At 40.9% G+C, this 22,638-nt stretch overlaps 2 protein-coding genes across 2 annotated transcripts; both read left to right on the forward strand.

Annotated features, from left to right (window-relative positions):
- The first annotated feature begins 2,590 nt into the window (after positions 1 to 2,590).
- Positions 2,591 to 5,842, forward strand: star (steroidogenic acute regulatory protein). Its single transcript, XM_020105418.2, has 7 exons — positions 2,591 to 2,815; positions 3,086 to 3,193; positions 3,310 to 3,440; positions 4,300 to 4,458; positions 4,567 to 4,751; positions 4,896 to 4,989; positions 5,126 to 5,842. The coding sequence occupies exons 1-7, from the start codon at positions 2,752 to 2,754 to the stop codon at positions 5,243 to 5,245; spliced, it is 861 nt and encodes a 286-aa protein (XP_019960977.2). The 5' UTR covers positions 2,591 to 2,751; the 3' UTR covers positions 5,246 to 5,842.
- Positions 5,843 to 7,145: 1,303 nt separating this feature from the next.
- Positions 7,146 to 18,063, forward strand: elmod3 (ELMO/CED-12 domain containing 3). The gene is made up of 13 exons (XM_020105442.2): positions 7,146 to 7,255; positions 8,781 to 9,576; positions 11,064 to 11,135; positions 11,226 to 11,300; positions 11,386 to 11,455; positions 11,777 to 11,839; positions 11,958 to 12,046; positions 12,463 to 12,586; positions 12,698 to 12,820; positions 13,036 to 13,166; positions 13,469 to 13,545; positions 13,669 to 13,796; positions 14,199 to 18,063. Exons 2-13 carry the CDS (start codon positions 9,475 to 9,477, stop codon positions 14,447 to 14,449), a joined length of 1,305 nt encoding a protein of 434 aa, XP_019961001.1. The 5' UTR covers positions 7,146 to 7,255; positions 8,781 to 9,474; the 3' UTR covers positions 14,450 to 18,063.
- Positions 18,064 to 22,638: the final 4,575 nt, after the last annotated feature.

The following is a 22,638-nucleotide window of genomic DNA, read 5'->3' on the forward strand; positions in this document are numbered from 1 at the left end:
GAAACCTTGGTGTAAAATATGAGAAAAATACATCCCTCCAGCAGTCCAGATAAGACAAATCAAAAATATTTGATTATTATTGTTATTTGAATATATATTTCTTACATTTTTTTTTTGTCACACATTTGTGTTACTATTCCTCCAGTATGTCTCAGCAAGAACATAATGTCTAATGAAGCACAAAGACTGGGTTTTATACCAAAAGCATGACTCACTGGTAAATTTATAACTGTAACTAAACAAGAACAGCACTCAGAAGAGAGCATACCTCCTCCAAGGCCCAACAATCTTAAATTCAATCAGGCTGCACCATATTGCACACACTTTTTCATCAGGAACCATGAATTATTCTCTGAGAAATGGACGGACATTTCCAAAAAACGCCCTATCTCCCAGTTAAAGACGGTGAAAAACCTCTGATCCGCCCGAACAGTTTAATGGCTTCTTTCTTCGACCTTGTCCTATCCCTCAACCAAGTTAAACCAACAGACCAGAGTGAAAATATAACCTCCTTGGTAGAGGAAATAACTAAACACATAGTCAAAGAAATTCCTGTTTTTATTACTTCATCCATCAAGGAATGTGTATTATATGAGCCCCGCTCTTTTGCACGATGCAAACTAGTGCCAGTCATGTGTATTTTAATGCAATGCACGTGAGGTACAAGTATGAAAAGAGAAAACAGAAACAGTTACTGTCTGTGTCATCATCAAATCCAACTGGAGTACATCTTGTGAGAACTCGGGACTCATGGGTTAGACCACAACCATCTTCAAAGCATGCCTTCATTTTGAACTCAACTATACACCTGTACAGTTTTGTGACTGTACCTTACTGAAGTACTCAAATCTGTCTTTGTGGTATTACTGCGACAGTGTGTCTGCCCTGCATACTCACATGATACCAGCCACGCTGCCACAGCAGGTAAAAAGTCTCTTAGGTGGGCAAGACTAATACACATCACCATTTTGTCATGATAACGTTGCCTGAACATAAATATAGAAATAACCTTCCTCAGGTTAAACCCTCACCAGGATCCACAGGCCTGAGCTCCATTAAAATACAATGCTGTTCCAAATAGAGAGGTATTAAAAACTTATGACCCATTTTGTCTCCTGATTCTTTTTCTCAGAAACTTGAACTTTACAGTGGAAGAAATGTGGCTGATTAACGGGTCAGATGACACCAGGCCGGTGTGTTCCCACACTAAATAAGAGAAGGTCAGAGGGACTGACGGATAATTCCTGTCATGTCGTCAGAAGGACGCAAGGTTGCAGGTTAAGGTGACTTCAGTCTTTCCTTTCGTCTCATTAATCTGTTCCTGTTTTCTCTGTGTCCATTCCTGTTCACTAATCAGATGGCCTCCTGGCTGCTCTCTATTGCTGTGGTCATGTGCACTGTTGACTCTGAAGGTTTGCTGATGTGCAGCTCAATGAGGCAATATTGCTTTTAGATAGTTTGGATCAGTGTTTGTGCAGTAAGGTTGTCAAAACACTTGAATCAGGCTGATGTTGTTTCATGGATCATGGTGCGTAGTACCAGTAAGCAAGCCGGTTGGATTCCAGACGGCGATTCAGTCACACGACACTCAGCAGCAGACACTCAACAGAATCACAAAGCTGTCGTCTGGATGTCAACATTATGAAATATGATGTTTTTGATTGAGTCTGACCACCATGGAAAAACTAAATGCCTCTTCCAAACCATGATAACCCTCATTTTGACTAAACATACTGTACATGGTTGTTTCAATGCTGTTGTAAACATACCAGTTGTCACAATATGTTACATCAGAAATGATAACATCGATATTTAAGTTGGGTCACCATAGCTGAAAAATTACAGGTTCTGGCCTCAAAAGGGAAAGTGGCTTTCATTTGGAACTTCAGCAAAATCCTACATAGTCATGTAATTACTGGTTACGTCTTGCTCCTGATTTCTGTTACTGAGAGTCCAGTAGTTTCTAAATGCACTGTTAACCCAATGTTTCTTTAAAATTGGCTTTACCTCTTCACTTGACCCTGTCTGAACTTAAATAATGCATCTATTAGCTAACCTTTTAAGTATGTCAGAATCATCTTTTTTAAAAGAGCACGGGAGAGAAGTATCGAGTTGGTAAAATAAATAAATAAAGTTAAGGTTGCATTTTATTTTATTTTCGAGATTATAAAGAGAGGCTGGTCATTTCCTCTCTGTGATAATGACACTAGAGATAAACATAGCTCAAACCAAGATATCAGACGAAATGAAGCCAAACTGAATGAACTTTTTTGCCCTCAAATTCCACAGCGAGTGTTTAGGCTGTAATGAACCATGAAGGGATGGATGAGTCACTCAGGGTCTTTCCTACTGACCTCTCTCATCACTTAAGAAGTGTGTTAGTGTGTGTGTGTGCGCGAGCAGTGGGCCTGGGCGCTGGACGTTATCTGACAGTGTTTGTGAGCGTCTGAGACATGCTGGTCGTGTCCAACAGGCAGCCTTGACATGGCTGTTGGAACAGTGAGGTGATGCGTGTGTTTATCTATGTAGTGATAGCACAGCGGCCTTGTGAGCAGTGCTCATATATATACAGACACTCTGAGGCGCTTACAGACAGAAATCCAATCTCTCTCTCCAGAGCACATTCAGTTGTTTGTCCACTTCTATCAAGAACAGATTTAAAGATCAGCCAGATTTTAAACCTTTGTGATCCAGTTTATTCTATAGTTTTTTTAGTTTTTATTAAAGCTGCACTAAGCCCTGTAAAAGAAAATGCTGCCTGCCACCTTCAAACTTTGTGCCGGCATCTCCTACCGGCATATGAGAAACATGACAGGTGAGTGAGAGAAACCTGTTCAGCTTTTGCCTTGGCCTAGTTTTCTCTCCTGTTATACTTTAATCTGAATTTGTAAATTTTCTTAGGGGAGTTCTGAATGTGGCCCAGAATCAGAGTGGCTGAATGAATTAATGATTGTTAGAATGGAGCCAAATGTGTTCTTATGGGCTATCATATTTTCTTAATGGTTTTCTCTCTTTTGATTGACTGCATATGTAATCAATGTTTCATTTGATATTTTAGAAACTGAAATCTGTCTGTCTGTCTCAGGTTTGAGGAAGAGTGCCATGGTGGCCTTTCACCATGAGCTGAACAGACTGGCAGGTCCGGGCCCCACTAACTGGATCAACCATGTTCGCAGACGAAGCTCCCTGCTCAGTGAGTTACGAAGTGAAATTAGACTTGATAGGACATGTAACACATCCTAGACATCCCTTAAAATAATTGTGGAACATTAAAAGACATGATTCCCTGACTTACCAAACTGTTTTCAGGTTCTCGGATTAAAGAGGAGAATGGATACAATGAGGAGGAGATGTCTTATGTGAAGCAAGGTGAGGATGCTCTGCAGAAGGCCATCAACATCCTCGGCGAGCAGGATGGCTGGACCACTGAGACTATAGCTGTGAGTAGGGATTCAAGGATTCAAGGGTTTATTGTCATATGCACAACAATTACATTTAGCAGTCAGGCTCCCCTCTGAGTCTCAGGCTCCCCTCTAGCCATGCTCAGAAAATTCACTATGGTGCAGCTACCATACCAGGTGGTGATGCAGCCAGTCAGGATACTCTCAATGGTGCACCTGTAAAAGTTGCAGAGAATCCTGGGATCCATGTTGAGCCTCATCAGCCTGCGGAGGAAGAAAAGCCGCCGTCTGGCTGTCTTTGCGATGGAGTCTGTGCGGTGAGTCCAGGTCAGGTCATCACTGATGTGAACCCAGAGGAACCTGAAGCTGCTGACTCTCACCACAAAAGTCCTGTTAATGGAGAGGGGGGCGTGTTTTACTCATTGTCTCTTCCTGTAGTCCACAATCAGCTCCTTTGTTTTGCTGATGTTGAGATGGAGGTTGTTGTCCCAGCAACCAAGATGTCAGGGAGAGATGCAGACATAACCTCAGCACCACTGGTCTTTCTTTTGTAGTCTGTGATTTCAATCCACCCCACATGTTCCTCGTGTTGGAGCCCTGGTGGTGAGACTCCACTTGGCATTGCTGATAGCGCTACGGAGCGTGTACCTGGACTTCCTGTACTCCAGATCCAGATAACCTAGTCACCATTAATCCAGGGCTTCTGATTTGGGAATGTTTGTACATTAATCCTCGGTATGATGTCAGAAATACATTTGCTGATGTAGCAGATGACTGTGTCCATGTATGTGTTGATGTTGTTGTCCTGGAACAGACAGCTCACTGATGTTATATCAGAATGTGACGTTCTAAACAAGATATCTAAACACTCTCAGTATGTGTTTAAACCCCTCTGCAGGCAAATGGAGACAAAGTCCTGAGTAAGGTGTTGCCTGACATTGGGAAAGTGTTCAAGCTGGAGGTGATGCTGGAGCAACATCCTGACAATCTTTATGAGGAGCTGGTGGGGAACATGGAGCAAATGGGGGAATGGAACCCTAACGTCAAACAGGTCAAGGTAAAAGAAGTTGGAAAATGAATAGATTGATCAGAAAAAAGAGATATTTAAAAATATGAAAATATTGATTTAAAATGACTGATGTAATTTCACATTGGGGTCACGCAGATCCTCCAAAAGATCGGCAAGGACACGATGGTTACTCATGAGGAGTCTGCAGAGATGCCTGGCAATATTGTGGGACCAAGGGACTTTGTCAGTGTCCGCTGTGCCAAACGCAGAGGCTCCGCCTGCTTCCTGGCTGGGATGTCCACTCAGCATCCAAAAATGCCTGAGCAGAGGGGGGTAGTCCGGTGAGTCTAGGGGAGAGCATTTACTTGTTGTGCAAACACTCTTGTCCCTTTAAGAATAATGAATATATACCAAGGAACCTGACTATTTGTGCACAGTGGATGAATGGATGCTGATTCAAATGATGTACAATTATGACTTTTCAGGGCAGAGAATGGGCCTACTTGTATAGTGTTGAAGCCGTGTGCTGAAGACCCGAATAAGACCAAGTTCACCTGGTTACTGAGCATAGATCTAAAGGTATATCACTGCATTTTCTTTTCCACAGTTATTTGAAAAACCTTTAATTTGGGAACTAGAAGTGGAACCTGTGTAAAAGTATATCCTTAACATCATGTTATCCATCTAACACTGGCTTTGTCTTTGTCGCACACAGGGCTGGATCCCAAAGACAATCATAAACAAAGTGCTCTCTCAGACGCAGGTGGACTTTGCCAACCACCTCAGGCAAAGGATGGTTAATAATGTTTCTATGGAGATGGCTCATGCCTGCTGACACAAGATGCCTCTTGAGCTTTGGCACAGTGCACTCAACGGTGGCAGAAAAAGCAACCCCTGCTCATTAAAAACCACATGAATCTGCTGAAAGCTGCTGAACAAAATAATAGAGGAATCCAGAGAGTACTGAGGAGATGAGATGAAGGTGATGCTCGTCTGAGATCTTTGGAAAAAATCCTCAGCACAAATGCTTGTCTTCGATTGACAAATGTGTGTTTTTCTTTCCCAGATGAATGAAAAATCTGTTATGAGAATTTGCATCAATGAAACCAATCTTACACACTCATCCACATCACTCTGCTGCACCTTGGTGGACACACAGAGCCAGTGTGAACAATAAAACACAAGCGGCACATTGTTTCTCTCTGATGACATCCCAGTTTTTGTCCCTCTCTCTGCAGTGAAACCTTTTATTTCAGTCTTGTATTTATTACTAGTACATCACAGTGGCTGCCAAGTGAATATACAACTCCAATGTCGTTGATATTTATATTTTTATGTTTGTATTATGCTGTCGAACAAGTGCATTTTGAAGAATGATCACTCTGTAACATCCTGATACCTGAGAACTTCAATAAAAGCTCATACAATATTTCAGCGGGCATGACTATCTACATAGAAAAAGAGTGGAAACTCAATCCATACGCATGTCTTCCTGTTGCCTGATGCGTTTTCAGGCTGACAGTCTGCCAGACTGAGCAGGTGTTTGGCCATTCAGACGTGTGAGCAGCTCAGCAGCAAGGAGTTGCGCTGTGAGCCAGCAGCACATTCCCTGAGTTCAAGTAACAGTACATCTCATCCCAAAGAGGAAATTATTGCCAGTTGTGTAACGTTTTTTCCGATTTCTGTGTTGTTTTGATCCATCTAAAATCTGAAACAGCCTCTTTTGCACATCTTGGATACAGAGCAGTCTACAGGGGCCATAATTTTATGAGCTGAGGTCTCACTCTCTGGCTGCAGGATGCTAGCCAACTGGACTGTAGACTTAAGTAACAGTCATATACCGTTAAGGCCTTAAGGAAATGTCTGAGCTGTAATAGGAAGTTATGGCTGAATGTAACCAGTCAACTTGTGGCTCTTCTCTTATTCCACTTAGATTTTTTTGAGCCTATAGTTAAAACACAAAGTTCAGCATAACAGTTCAGAGTGCCGGCTTGTGTAATGAAAAACATTTTTTTTTCTTTCTTTCCTTGAGAGAATGTTCCAGAGGGTAATAACTTTCATCTGCTTGAAATCCTTCAAAATCTGAACATAAGCAGATGTGAGGAGGGTTGAAGCCACTCGCAGATCTTGTTCCATTGTTGTATAATGAGACGAGCGGAGAAATTCTGGGGTGTAGGGAAGGGAAAACTATCCAGAGCTGATAAGTTATGTAATATGAGCAAGAAGACAAAACAAGCTATCTGGCAGTCATACTGAATCCCTGGCACCGATGACTGCCTTGATTAAATCTTTTTTTTTTTCATTAAATATCCATCTGTGCGTTCCTGACTGAAATTCAACTCCAAACATCAGCTTTTGTTTTCTGTCAGCTATAAATATAGGCATTGTTTTAATTAAAATTATAATTATTGCACTTTATGGGGAAAGGTCAGGTTATGTATAAATAAATAAATGTAGAAATAGATGAATAAATAAATGTAGAAATAGATAAATAAATAAATGTAGAAATAAATAAATGCATAAGTATAGAATTACAGAAATAAATATAGAAATAAGCGAATGGATATAGAAATAGAAATACCCTTTTCTTTAATCACAAATTATATGGATTTATTGATTTATATACATATTTTTGTCATTCATACCAGGGAGCATTAAACAATGTCAAAGCTTTGTGAATGGGTACAGTCAAAAAAAGAAAATGTCAGAGAGCGAGAGAGAAATGACGTAATGAAGTTACAGTCCAACAGGAAACCACAATTCCCAGGATGCACTTGCAAATACCGTGGCCACTGGACGGGGGAAGGGAAGCTGAGATTGGAGGGAGAAACAATCAGAAACTGAGGTACTTTTAAAAACGCTTCATAAAAACGCTTCTGTCACACAACAGGCAGCGCACGTCACGTTTAGCGTTGTGTTTAATTGACGGTTCGCACGAACGCAGATTTATCCGTGTGCTGCGTTTAGGGACCTGACTCCATCCCCGTTACACTTCAGCAGAAGCTACACGGTTAGCCCGTTAGTTAGCCTGACAGCTGGCTTTTCTCAGGCTAACCAGATCCCCGCTGCTTTGCTACAAATGGTATTGGTGACATTCGCCTCCCCGCTGTCTGCAGGTGTATCTAGGCCGTCCTGTGCGCAGGATATGCGGCTGTTGCATCCTCGGGTTGAGCCGGAGCGAAGCGGCGTCTTTGTGCCTGCGGGGCTGCTAGCATGTTAGCTGCTTCAGATCATGTTAGCTAAGTGACGTGAGGCTGCTGTAGCTGTCAGAGCAGCGATGTGTGACAGGACACCGCTGTCATCTCACCAAACAAAGACTTTCGCCATATACCATTAGTTCTTTGTCTCCACACTGTGCATGTACTCTGCAGTACTTTACTGTAACGCTAGTGCAGTATGTTAAGTATTTTACTTGAGTAAAAGTAGAAATGTCAGATCTAGAAAAAATTAAAAGTACAATTCATGCATTGAAGATGTCACTTTAATGAAAGTACCATGATCAATGCAGGAAACCCTGTGAGTGTTACACTGCTATGTTATTGAATTATTATTATTAATATGTAATCATCATTGTTGAAGCTCATTTTTGAAATATTTACTTTATTCTATAACAATTCATTAGACTATAAGTTATGTTTTCGTTTGTAAATCAATTTGATGACCAACTGCATTGTAGTTTATTAGAAGTATAAAGCAGCATGGCCTGATAAAAGCAGTGTTGTGCCAAGAAGCAATCTTCTGCCAGGAAATGTTTGTCCACTAGAAAGTCGGATAACATTTGTGTTCTATTGCCACTTGGTTAAAATCTAGAGCCTTAGGTAAAATAATTCAGTCCCAAGGATAATTGAAAAAAGGTTATTGCCTTTTTTTTTAATAGATATAAATCTTTCAGCGAATTACAGTTTGGCCTCCAAAAAACCCCACATTGGACATAACCTACCAAACATACACATCGTAAAACAACTGTATCGCCGATAATCATGTAGTCTTAAAATGGCAAACACTCTTCATAAAACTTCGTTACAGGAGACATTTTGGCACATTGTATAGGAAAACCACAGGTGGAACATAACATTAAACATTAGTGCTCTGTTGAAGTGATCCAGATCCAGGGTCTTGATAATGAGTATGCTGGCTCACAGGCATGACTGGGACACTTGATTGGTCTGAACTGAGCTATGGTTATAAAAATTTGTCGGGATTATCTTACTGTGCAAAGTCAACGTATGTGATACATTTCTACAGCTTTATTGTTAGTTCATATTATTATTCAACCCATATTTTGCTCCTTGCACCACCATGTAGATACTATCTGATATGACATTGATTCATTTTGTGTAGTTTAATATGTTTTTTGTTTTATTTTTCAGATATTGAGTACATATGACAGCCCCTTCTCAGGACTCTGGCCATACAAGAACTCTATCCATGACCTACATCTCACTGGACACCTGCAGCTCTTACTTTGGACATGTGTTGCCATTTCATATGAGGCTGAAGACATAACACAGCTTCGGTGCAAGAAACCTAATCTGCACCTGCACTAGTACCTCTCAGTGCATACTGGATTTCTCTTGAGTGCCAAAGTAATGAAGAGTCTCGGACAGGGAGAGCCCAGCCCTGAAAAGCAATGTCATCATCCAGCCTCTGTACACCTCTGATAGGGCTGAGGAGTGAACCCACCAGCCAAGCAGATCTGTGGGGAAGAGGAAGGAGGAAACTTGTGTATTGATGGATATCCATTTCCTCCCATCAGCTCTTGTAGACAGATACCTGCACATCCCTCTCTGTGTACACATTCAAGGTTAGAATTTGGAGTAGCTAATCAAACCAGGCTCCCATCAACAACACACAATCACCGCTATCACACAGAAGATGATGTGCACAACGTGGATTTCTGTTGCCACTGACAGTTTTGTGAGATCATACTGATGACTGTGGACGTTGAGTTCTCTGTGTGTATGAGTAGAAAATTAGAAAGGTTTAGATACTTGCAGTCACTGCAAAGGTGCACTACAGAAACCATGGTGGTCCTTGCATCAGCTCCTCAGCGCATCTCAGTCCATGACTTCAGAAGTCTGTAGAGGCTACAATCAGGAACACGCCCGCCAGCCAACACACTCGTATGCAATGGAAGAAGACATTGATGTCACATCACATACTGAGGTAACATTATTTTACCTTTTGCTTTTAGACTCTTTAACCATTTAATGTCATTCCACATTAAAGTAACAGAATGGCAATGCCTGCTGTGTTGGTCAACAAAATGGAAGTAAGCACTCTCTGGCCACTCACCCTCACAGATATATGTTCCTGCTCTTTACCTCTGTTTAAAGTTAAACGATATAGAGCCTATTTATTTAAGCAGTTCTATCACATGTGTTTAAGTTAAGGCTTTAGGTCAACAGTTCCCCCTCTGCTTTAGCTGTAATATCTGGCCTGGCTTGCTTGGCATGTTTCCATGGCAGCAGCTGATAGGGCATTTCCCTTATCCACAGCCCGGTTTTCTAGCCATAACATTACTTTTTCTCTCTGGCCTCTATCCTTGTGAATTTTATTTTTGTAAACAGTTGGATAAGTACAGACGGGTGACAAATTAAAGGAGAAACCAACGTTAAGTGTCTTAGTGTGGTGTTGGGTCAACATGTGCCACCAGAACAGCTTAATAGTACACCTCTGAACACCACTGTCTGAAATGTCGGTCCTAAATCTCAGATGGCTGTTTAGTTGGGTTTAGATCTGGTGACTGCAAAGGCCAAAGCACATGATTTGCATCATTTTTATACTCCTCAAACCATTCAGTGGCCTCTCATGCTCTATGGAAAAGACCAATCCCACTAGGATAGCAATGTTTCATCAATGGATAAAGGTGACCACTCAACAACATTGTATTTTGCAGTTATGCTTCCCTCTAAGGGGACAAGTGAACTCAATCCATTACAGTAAAATGTCCACCATAACAGAACTGCTCTATCCCCTCTGTTTCTGGGCCAGGCATTCAGGCCTGTAGAGCTCTCTTGCACGTAGTCTCTACCTAACTACTTCAACTTATCTTCAGTTATGGTGAAGTAGAAGTAATTCTACGACTCTTAATATTCCTTTGTGTTTGTTGTACCTGACATCGGTATTCAAATTCCTTCCTTATGGTTTTAAAGTGCATTGACATTCTCCCCTGTAGAAGAGATGCTCATCTGTTTTTTCTTACATTTCGCTCAAATGCACAGTCATCAAATGTGAACTGTCGACCACAATTTCCAAACCTATAGTTACTGACGTCTGTGTCCCATAGATCTAAATGCAGATGTTAATGAAGTCACTGCTCCTACTGAAACATTGACTAGTTGAGCATCTTTGTGACTGAAACTCAACAACAATAAATCTTCTTTCTTAGTCTTTTTCCATATTGCTCAGCATTTTCATCCTACCATGCAGTGCACCAGTATAGAAGCATCTGAATCTATTTCTCCACTAACTTGATCAGGTTTAATTTTCACCTGTCTATCTGTACCCTGCTTTATTGAATGAAATTCCAGTTTAAAAAAAGTTAGACGATGGGGTGCACTGTGCAGTCATGATGGATTACCTGTCTTAAAAGGAGTACAAGCTGAACTATTTTTACATTGTCTGATGCATCTGCTCTCTGTGGCTGCTAGGGTCTGAATGGTTTGTCCTGTGAATGTAAACCATTAGAGGAGATCACCAATGGACACTCCAATCATAAGCCTGTGAGTACAGCTAAAATCATCTCATTGATCCTTTGTTCCTGTATCAATTTTTTAAAAAATATGCCTCATCAAATCTTTTTGACTTGACAGGTCATGAATGGACTGATTATTGGTCATAATGTCAAAGACCACACGAACGGCAGTGCACCACTCAGATCCCTGCCGGTAATTTCATTTCATTCTCAGTATTTCACTTAAAGCAGCACGACCCTCCTCATGTAAGGTGACTCATCTTGTGATTATTGTCCAGATTTCAGCACTGAAGCAGAATGGTCTACTGCAGACCCTGGCGGCTGGAGGGGACCAGCCTAATCCTACAGGTAACACACATGCTATCACACAGCCTCTCTTTAGTCTTGCATCCTCTTCCCAAAGGAATTTGTGAGTGTATCCTAGATACCAGGCGGCTGTGGCAACTAAAACCTCCCTCAGGAGCGACTGTTGTCTGCTCACAGGAAGAATAGAGTCTCACTGATTGCCTGAATTATGAAGGTCTTGGAGAGGAAGGATTTATGTCTGAGAATGAACTGGGTGTCAGCCAGAACTGACACCCAGTGAGGTGAAATTACTGTGTGTGTAGACGATATGTGAAACTATAGATTGAATTTGTTTTCTCAACTCACCTTCGTGATTCTCAACAGAGGAAAATGTGGAGTTGGAAAAGGCCAGAGAGGAGTGGGAGGCTCTGGAGAACGTTCAACCAGGTCAGATGCATTTCGCTGTTTCACCTGTTTGCATCGAAATTAACAGATGTCCTTGTTGGTTTTGTTTTGTCTGTCATTTGCTGATCTAACAGAATAACTCAATGTAATATTCCCTCAGCTCTCACTGAGGACTCAAACCCAACCCCGCTCATCTCCTTCAATGAAGCCTTGCAGTACTTCCAGACCACAGACCTTGGGGACTTGCTTGTAAGAAATGTTCCATACCTAAAATTAAACGATATCTGTTTGTAAAATAATGTCAAGTCTCAAATGATATCATAGAATGTGATGGTTTACATTTCCATTATTTTTATCGGTGAAACAACTTTGTTGTGTAAAAACTTCCTGGGGATGGGAAGGGAACAGCTGTAAGCATTTTATTGTGAAGCGGGTGGAGGAAGTGGAGTTTGCATAACAAATTAACAGCAAATCAGAACCAAATTTGACTCAAATAAATACTCATGTTAGTTGTTAGTGTGATGAATGAATTGAGTGGCTGAGAGTGAGAAATGTCCTTCATCTATTGAATACATTTTGGATTTGCTTAATAATTGTACTGATAGCTAACTAGTGAACTGTAATTTTAAACGATCCTGTATTTTTGCTGTCTCCTCCATCTGTAGAAGAACATCCAGCCAACCATTCGCAGGACAGGTCTGGCCGCTATCACTCACTTCCTCTTTGGACCTCCACGACTGCACCGGGAACTCCTGGAGGAGAGAGATCTGGTTTTTGCCATCGCACAATGTGAGTGTGTGTTTGCAGGGCCTGTAATAGTCCTGCCTAATGTCAAACTCACAAGTTTCTTTACCAAACCACTGATTTTGCTTTTGCATATTTATGTGTGTGTTTCTATAGGCCATGTGGACAACAGCCAAACAGTCCATATGCGTGTCCTGCAGACCATTTATAAGAGACTGATTGGCAGCAGGCTGGACTGCCCTCGCTATGGGGCACACTGGGAAAACATTGGTTTTCAGGGTGAGACTGTACCCTCCTTCACTATAAATACAGCACATTAGGTCTGTGAATGCTCATGTAAAATTAATCTAGTTATTGAACTACTTGTCTTTATTATTCTAATTAAGCAAAGGATGTGTATGCAGAATTATTGACAGTTCACAACACAGAACAAGGAAAGATTAGAACAAATTGTTGTTGTATCATCTGTGTTGGTTTGTTTTCTGGATTTGCAGGTGTAGACCCGGCCACTGACCTACGTGGCACCGGTTTCCTGGGACTGATGCACACTCTGTACTTTGTGATGGACCCAGAGACTCTGCCTCTCGCTCGAGACATCTACAAGTTATCACAGCACCCTACACAGGTATCACAAGATCACAAAAGATACTCCTGAAAGGCAGTTCATTCATGCCAGAGTCTGCCATTGTGTGCATGCTTGAATGTGTTGAGTTAGATGAAGATAAGTTTAACTTTGGACATCTGATTCGGGTATAAGATTTCACTAATAAAGTCCTCTCACTCATGAGGCAAGCTGCTTTGTTGCTGACCCTGACCTTTGTTCTCCCTGCAGAGGGAACTAGAGTGAAAACAAATGACTTTCTCTGAGTGACCGTTGAAAGTAGACTCTGTGGACCCAAGTTCCCTTGTGTATTTCCTCTTCTTCAGAACTTTCCATTTAGTGTGATGTCAATCAACATGACCCGCATTGCTCTACAAGTGCTCAGAGAGGAGGCCTTGTCCAAGTGAGTCACCGCTCCCCAGCTTTTGTTTTAGCACATCTTCTGGAGTGTGTGTCTGGTTTACCGTGTAGTTTCAATCTGTATCTCTTCAAGCCAATGCTCTGCTCTGTGTTTGGTTTAAAACAGGGAGTGCAATCGACGTCAGCAGGTGGTTGGTGTACTGAATGAGTTCTACGTTGCCACGTATCTGCACCTGTACCAACTGTGGAAGACCCAACAGAAGACCATTGCTGACTCTGGCTTTGTACTAAAAGGTAAAGAGAATGGCAGATTGTTTCAACTATGAGTAAGCACAAATACATGTCTAACCAAACTGTTGGGGATTATATTGTGACTCACACAATGTTAAAGGGGTCCTTCTCTTTACCAACTGTGTAAACAGGCTGATAGAGAAGATAGATGTCACTCTCATTTCTATTAAAAATGAAATTACAGACAGCATCAGGTTGGCTTGCCACAAAGAGTGAACACTGTAAAACTGCTAGCCTGGTCCAGTAGCAATCTTCTAACTCAAGAAAGTGAATGCACCTTTCTATTTCCAATCCATTTTTTCAAACATGAGTCACATTGATATGCATTGAACTCAGAAACACAGCTAAACACAGATTGTCATCCTGGCATGAGTCCCACAGTTTCTGTGTTTTCTAACCCTTTAGAAGTGGAGCTGTTTGCCAAAAAGAACCCCAAGCAGATGCTACGCCGACTAGAGGTCTTCCTGAAAGAGAGGCAGGCAGTTGGAATCCCCCGCGGGACATCGTCAGACCCTCAGGCTCAACAGCCTTCTCCCAGCCTGGGGGAACGAGGGGCCAGAGCCACGGCGGGACAGGGAAGCAAGGGAAAGGAGATGCACTTCACAGGAGTGTGTGATCTACCACCAGACATGGAGGGAGAGGCCAGACTCATCTAAGCTTGACTGTGTGAGTGTGCGTGTGTGTGAGCAATCCTTCGTGTGGGTATATCTATTAGTGTAATTGTGAGTGGCTTACTCAGAGAGCTAAGAGAACCCCACCAGACCCTGATCTAGGCCCTGCTATCTGAACCCTTTTCAAACACTTCCACTCTTTCCCTTGCTGCTGGGGTGTTGCACTTTGATCAGATTATGCTTTTGGGGGGGGGGGGGGTCTTTCTGAGTTATATTTGTTTTTTTATAATTTATTTTTTTTAAACAGAGAACAGTTGAATATAAAGAGCTTAAAATGGTCAGAAACACAATGTGTCACAAAGAAATCAACAAGAAAATGATAGTTTGCACTTTTCTGTGGATTTTAGCCAAATTCTTGTGGTGAAACTCAACCTGTCTAGAATTCCCAAACAAGGATCTCTCAGTCAGGTTATGTTAGCAGTAAAGAGGCTGGGACAAGGCAACAAGCGACCTTTGTGAAAGTCTTGGCTGTCTGTCTTACTCCAAGATACCGCTCCATCACATGAGCATGCTAACTGCCCATAATCCAACAGAGAGCCGTGTTGTTTGCCGTATTGTTGCGTGATCTGTTAACTAAACTAAGATAAAAAATATGTATCAGGTTCAAGCCCTTCGATAGAGTAAACAAAAGCAAGTTTTCTCAGCATGAGTCGGGGAGCAGCAGGTAGCTAACCCAGAGAGGTTGCAGAAGCTTTTGTGCAGGTAACAGAAACTGCAGGTTTACGCTGTTCTCAAAAATCTTACACAGTAGGCGTTGAATGCAGCTTGCTTTGACGGTCTAATCACTTTACATTCTCTACCAGTGTGAATGAGACATACATTATATGAAAGATGTACAAGAAAGGATGCTCAGTCCAGATGTGTGGTGGTATAGCCCGTTGTTGGTGTACTCCTTGTCTGTTGCTAGGGGCATGATAGACTAGGTCCAGAGCTCCCACTTAATATGGGGGAATATATTTTAAATAATTTAAGAAAAATAACTATTCTTGTCCTTTCTGAAGGGACGGCTGTCGTAATGTCACCATTATACAGCTCTACTTCAGATTCTTTGTTATGAAACTGATGGCTGAGTGTCCGTGTGAAGGATTTTTAACACAAATTCCGCCAGGACATCTGAAAGTCTTCTGACTAAAATCTTGGTTAAAGCCAAGAAGACGCTTCATGACAGTCAGTGTGCTTGGCTTGGTCCCAGCTGAAGTCAAAGGTCTGGTATGAGCTTTCTCTACATTCCGTTACAAAGCATGTGATTGTAATTTTTTTGACCAGTTTAAAAAGAGTTTATTTGTGCGTATGAGTGTGTGTGTGTGTGGTGTCAGATGGATGAGCTGATATTGATGAAGGGTGCCTCTCCCAGGAGATGTATGGTACAGTATGCAATCCCAGCTCTTACTCAATGATAATCAAAACGATAGTGCTGTGTGACGATAAGAATCGTTCCTAAATTCAGGGTTTGTGTGCAAGTGTGTGTGTACGATGTGTGTGTGTGTGTTGTATGACAGGAACTGACTACAAATGGGGTGCTTTCCGCTGCACACAATAAGCCAGCTTTACTAAGTACTTGATCCATCAAGCTGCAAAGACGGTACTTTTTTCATTTTTGAAAAATGGTACATAGCATTGCTGAAGAAAAATTGTTAACACACTCATTGGTTTGCTTTTAAAAAAAAAAAAAAAGTGTTTCTCTGGACACAGATGGTGTCAGTGGCTCTGTGGCCTAGAATGGGTCGAGCTCCTCTGCAAAGCTGGTCACTGCTGTGTGCTGACGTGAAATCTCCTCCCATCATCGTAGTCTCAATCTGTAGCATGTTCAGGTAGCACTAGTACTGTAGCATACTATAGCCTCCTCCTCTTCGTAAAAAGCTTGTTGATGTCATGTCTCAGTTACAGTCTGTAGTGTCAGTGAGTGCGCAAACTGTTACTACTATAGCACATTCATTTCATATTTTCATCAAGCCTCCTCCAGTAGACACTTGTTTAGGTGGCACAGTGTATGTTCTGCAGAGATGTGGGATAGGCCTGACCTTGTCTTCTAAGAAGGTGACGGTAAAAAACGGTGCCTACATCCAGGGGAGGCATGCGGGGTAGAATGTTCGTCTGTCCTTTTGTGTTCTTTTTTTTTTTCTATTTGAGCCATCGTGCCACAGTAGACTTCCTCCATTCATGTAATGCAGTTAACAGAGTTGTTGTGACCCCTTAAAACATGCAGGCCTAATGGATATATACATAAAAAACACAGGCATGTAAATTTTCAATGTCAACATCTACTCCGATAATCGTTCTTTGCCATCTCCGACATTTAACTTTGAAAACGAGCTGATGTACTTTTGCCAATTGTTTGCAAGTGTTTTGATTGATCAGGAAAATTTGCACTGTTGTAGATCTTTGATAGTATGTGTGACGTGTGCAAGAGAAAATGGGCCATCATCAATAGCCATAATGTTTGTTATCGTCACCCGCCTCATGGAACGAATTTCCCTCCTTGCTCTAAAAAGTTGCACCACGGATATGATCTTGCGTTTAGTTTTATTAAATTTTAAACTGAGGAGCAGTACAGTGTATGTAAATCAGGAAGTTTGTATATAGAGAATTAATGATTGTAACTGTATGATTGTCTGTAGGGCATTATACTAAAACACATTGCTTACCTCAAGACTTGAGACAAATCTCTCCTTTCTCTCTCCTGACGTTTGTTTGGCCTCCCAGTCCGACACTTCTCTTTTTACGTACCCTCCTACGCAGGCCTTCTCTCATACCAATTGGATATTTTATATAATGTACATTCAGCACCTGAAACACTACATGATAACAAACTAACACAAAAGCTGGTCAATGTTACATGTATTCTATTTAAAGACACATTTATAGACACTATATAGGCCCACACATGCTCTAATGCACACCTGCAGATATGAAATCCTTTTTAAAAATGACCTATAATTGGCTGATGTTTACCATGTTGAAATAAGCGGAGTTCTCTTGTGGCTTCAGTGATAGTAAAGTATACTTTTGCTGTTTTTAAGTGTTGGGTGTGAGGAAAACACTGATGAGCAATTTGTCTTTACAGCTACAGTCACAAACATACTTCAATATATAAATAGGCTTGATTAGCAGTCATAATACTGTGTATGCTTCGACCTTGGTATATATTCAGTATCCAAAACAAGGCCTGATTTATCCTCTCATGTTACCAAAAATTATATTTTCAGCAGTCGGAATTACTCATATTATTATGCATTGATCATCATTTGGAATCTCCTCAGTTGTGAAACCAGAACCAAGAGAAAGAAAAAAATCAAACAAAAAAATATATATATAAACGGGTTCTTGCAGGATGTCGGATGCTCTGAGAGGTGTGGTCTGAAGTTCTGCTTCCTACAGCAGCAACTCGGCAAATACAATCACTTATCTCAATATCCTGTGCTTTATATGAAGGTGTTTTACTGTTGCCGTTGTCGTCATGTCCCTCAGAGCATTTTATGACTGTACCTCGATTGTAGAAGCCCTATTTTATACTGAGAGTTATTTCAGAATACAGTATGTGCTGTTGTACATTAAATGTATTGTATGGAGAAAGCTAAATAAATGCTGTTAAAAAACTATATAGTTCCCTGTGAAATCACTGAATCCTCCTTGATTTTCATGCATATACATTGTAATTGTATACATATACGCATTTTCATTTGATAGTCTTTTCCCAATATATACAACAAATCTATGTACTTTTTACAAACAAAAGTGATATCAGGGAATGGACACCAGTCACACAGTGATGGGGAATTAAAAATTAATTATTAAAGAGAGCAAACTGTGTTTTTTAATATTTAATAGCTGTTTTTTGTTTACCAGTTCTGATGGGCTTCACACATCAGGATTTATCTGTGTTGACATTTTCCAGCACTCAAAATGTCAGAATTACTATGTGTGTGTGCGTTTGTGTACAAAACAACTGGATAACACATGGTCGTATTACTACTTGGGAGTGTATCACCAGATGATTAACTTTTGGAAATCATCAGTGAAAGGTTAAGGTCAAAGTCAATAAAAATGACAGTGGTGAAGACAAAATCTGAAGCTTATATTGATTACAAAATGATTCACCATCATATGATACAAGTGACTTTGTAAAGAAGCTGCAATGAAGTTGAATGGAGTATCCCATCCTATAGGAATATAGACATGACCTTAAGCTTATATAGACTGAAAAATATTTTATTGTCATATAATATGAGGGAAATCTCGACATCACTGTAGCCAGAAATATTGCAACTAAGAAGAGACACAATCTACATCTTATTTAGATTAATTAATCATGATATTATATGGATTATGACACGGCATTATTACAAAAGGAATTAATGACTGGTTTGATTGGGGTCCTCAAAGTGCACACAGGATATATGCATTGCCCCGCTGATGATTTTCATCTGGATTGTTTACAGTGAGAATCAGTTTCTCTCTACTTTAGCCACTAGAGTGCACACTTTGTGCACACATAGAGTACAACTCAAACGATCAGGGCTGAGAGCAAACATATTCTATAGGTGCTGCTTAATTCACACAGAGTTGATGTATTGTTTTAATGCAAAATACCATCACATAAACAAATAAGCTCTTGTCTATTCAGCAAAAGCTAAAGTTTGATTTACATATCACAGCACTCTTCCCAACTCTTTACCCCTGCTCTCTGTGCAGCGTCAGCTAACTCCCATGAAATTTAAACCTAATCCTTATTCAATCTAGCTTTGGTTGTTTAGCTTGAAGTGAACCTCACAAGATCCTGTCGTGCAACAACGCCACTCGCCAGGATGTAGCAAAAATACTGGCATGCTGTGCACACACTGTTTAAACAGTTCTCAGTCTGTGCTTCATCTTTCATCAGGAAAACAAATCACTTAAATGTCACAGAAACAGTTATTGTACAAAACCTTCCCAGTACAAAGTAGAGGTATTTGATCTGACGAGGGGGATTTTTGGTCGTGGGTCAAATAACCTTGGGATGCCTCCAAAGGAATCTTGATGCTGCATGTTTCTACATCTGCGATTAATCAGACTTGTGGCTCCGGTCCCACAGAGCCAGATGACTGGGCTGTGGTGGACCTGCTGAATCACTGCACAAACAGGATGGAAAAAATATTTCAGCTCACTTTTATCACCGATCTGAGTTGAAATCACTGTTCCAAAAGCAATTTTTTTCATATCTGCTTATTGTCTCTCGTACGGCCTGTTCTTGCATCAGGGTATTTCATCGTGCATGTGTGGTGGAGACTGAGAGCACAAAGAGATCACTCAGGAGCCCTTCTGAGGGTTAATGTAAAACTCAGACGTGTGTCAGGAATCAGATATCCATACTGGACTGTTATAGCATCTGGGTGCTCAGAGAGAATGAAGAGAAACGAGCAACATGGAGCTTTTATAGATCTTTCTCCATTTGTACCTAGTGAGCCTGCTGGATTACAGAATTTTTCTCTCCCTCTTACTCTCGCCTTCCCTCCCCCAACTCTCTTCCCTTCTCTCTCTCTCTCTCTCTCTCTCTCTCTCTCTGATGTCATTGTTGCCTGCTCAGTAGATGCTGACGCTCAGCTCAAGCCTGCGCTCTCAGACTCAACTTAATAATGCATGCTGCTTCTGCTGACCTATAGGAATCTGCAGATAGAAATAAAAGTGATGTCAGGTTCATTAAAAACCCACGTCTGTAAATCTTAAACTGCATCTGTGTTTGTCTGTATTGCTGTTAAACTGTGTGTGTGTGCGTGCGTGCGTGCGTGCGTAGGTGTGTGTGTGTGTGTGTGTTGAGGCCTGTTGTACTCAGGGTCACTGACCCTCTTCTCTCTGCCATTCATCATCCGTGGTGTCTGTCTTCTGGATTTGCTGACGGCCAAAATATGCAGAATCTTGGAAGAAAAGGTCACCAGTGCTCGCTCCGAAGTGATTCACTGTCTGAACACTAATTATGTGAGTGACATGATAGGACTGGCGTTTTATCCACGTGTCCTTATGGAAGCATTTATCTACTTATGAAGATATTATTAGCAAAAATGTATTAGAAGTCAAAGTACAACAGAAAGGCCACTGTCAGCGTCATAATGATAAATAATGATAAACAAAGTTTACTTTACACTTTATGACTTTACATAATTAAGGCGGCAATGAGTTTATAAAATATGATGCATGATGATGGATTATCACTATATAATATACATATGTAAAATAAGATTGACTGCAACTGTGAAAAGCAATTCACACCTTGATGCGTCATTAATCAAGTAATATGATTTAATAATGTGGCTTACAGGGGGCACAATTATCACATACTCTTACTTTTCAATGTAAGACTTGGCTCTTCAGAGTGTGGTACTGAACCTTTCTTCATGAGATTAATAGTTTTGCTTATAAATCCGTCTATAAAGTCAGATGGACAGCACATCTCCATTTCTTCCCACTATCCAGAAAGGAAGGCAAAATATCTCAGATACATATAACGCCATCTTGACAGTTTGCACAGGCAAACTGGGGATGGGGCTGCAGTATCGAGATCCTGCCAATGCACGCGCTCAACCAATGAGTGAGTCAGTGTCAGCTGTCAATCATGACCCCATTTTTATAACATCCAACAATTTTAACCAAACTTACCAAAAACAAGCACTTGAACATACATCAGTGTGATAAGTTCTATAAATGGCACAAACCAGAAATATGCATTTCACTTGTACTAGGACATTTTAATTCGGTCTGTGTCCCATCCTCTAACATGGAATAGGCAGGGTTTACGACCTATACTGCAGTCAGCCACTAGGGGATGATCGGGTGGCTTCACTTTTGAGGAACAATCATGTCGTCCATCTTTATATAAAGTCATTAAACACACAGTTTCTCAGCTCAGCACCATCAGACCACTAGTTATTGTGGCTAATCTTAGAAAATGTTGACTACTGCCATGTAACAGACTCAGGTCTCTAACTTAAAGACTCTTATTTGTTCTCTAAAGTAACTGTATCTGTAAAATAAAAGTAGAGTGGTCCAAGTACATCTGCTTATATGGAGATGTATAAATATCACAAAGTGGAAGTACTCAAGTAAAGTAGAAGTACTGTGCATATAACAGCTTTGAATCATTATTTCTTCCATCACTAGAAAGGAAATGTTTGTTATCATTTTGTTGCTGTCCAGTGGGAGAGAGAGTACTGCCTGTACAAACTCTCTGTGTTGTGAAATAGTTTGGATGAAAAAAGAAAACCTGTCTCAGATCTCGTTCCCCTGCATGTGTCCGCTGCCGAAATAGGCCTCTGCTTGACCTTACTGTAGTCTGACTTATCTGCTGCATTCTTCACCGCCGTGGTCACATCCCTCACAGATATAACTGCACGCTGCAATACACTTTTCCTCTAATCAAATCCTCCGCAGTCTGTTTTCCGTCTACTGGAATTCGGTTTTACTGTCCTCACAGTCTGAGTGTGTGAACTGAATCTTTTTACCAGGTGTTTTTTTTATTTTTTTTAAACATACACTTGGGTGTTCTTGCCACTGTGCATGTGTGTGTCTCTAAAACCCATTCAGAGGAAATCACTCTTGATTTTACTAAGCAGAGTTCGTCAGGCTTCAGTACAATGCTTCATTCATCAGGCCTCTCTGGATAATAAACATTCTTCCATGAAATGAGGATGACAATAAGGTTTTTAGAAAAATGGTGCTTGCATAATTGGCCATTTTATTCTCTTTCTGTGGCCCAGGTACATTTTCTCCTTCCTTACTTTTTAGAATTGAAATTGATTTTCTGGATTTTCATATTTCACTTAAAACGTTGTAATTTCTGTCATATATCTTCACCTGGATTTACATGATAATATTTCTCCCTGAGAATAAACTGCTCTAGATTACAAGGGAGAGCTAGACTTTTGCCATAAATAAACTGATGACAGGCACTCCTCTTAAAAGAGGAGGATGGGGGGTGGCAAAAAAAACACCATATCTTAAAAGATTATAATTCTGTCATCTGCTCAAACAATTTTCCTGCTGTGTGTCTGTGTGTGTGTGTGTGTGTGTGTGTGTTCCTCCATGGCCCCCTTGCCTGCCAAAGCTTTTTCTAAAGAAAGTAGAACAAAGCTGCACAGAGATGAGACAGAAACCAAAGATTCATTCCCAACTGAAACAAGCTCTGGACTGAAAATGGAATGCAT

This window comes from Paralichthys olivaceus, chromosome 4 (assembly GCF_024713975.1).
Source record: "Paralichthys olivaceus isolate ysfri-2021 chromosome 4, ASM2471397v2, whole genome shotgun sequence".
Taxonomy (NCBI): Eukaryota; Metazoa; Chordata; class Actinopteri; order Pleuronectiformes; family Paralichthyidae; genus Paralichthys; species Paralichthys olivaceus.

Coding starts and splice junctions, on each gene's coding strand:
- star (XM_020105418.2), top strand. CDS start 2,752: ATGCTGCCTGCCACCTTCAAACTTTGTGCCGGCATCTCCTACCGGCAT. Junction 3,441..4,299: donor GGACCACTGAGACTATAGCT/GTGAGTAGGGAT, acceptor ACCCCTCTGCAG/GCAAATGGAGACAAAGTCCT. Junction 4,990..5,125: donor TACTGAGCATAGATCTAAAG/GTATATCACTGC, acceptor TGTCGCACACAG/GGCTGGATCCCAAAGACAAT.
- elmod3 (XM_020105442.2), top strand. CDS start 9,475: ATGACTTCAGAAGTCTGTAGAGGCTACAATCAGGAACACGCCCGCCAG. Junction 11,301..11,385: donor CACCACTCAGATCCCTGCCG/GTAATTTCATTT, acceptor ATTATTGTCCAG/ATTTCAGCACTGAAGCAGAA. Junction 11,456..11,776: donor GGACCAGCCTAATCCTACAG/GTAACACACATG, acceptor GATTCTCAACAG/AGGAAAATGTGGAGTTGGAA.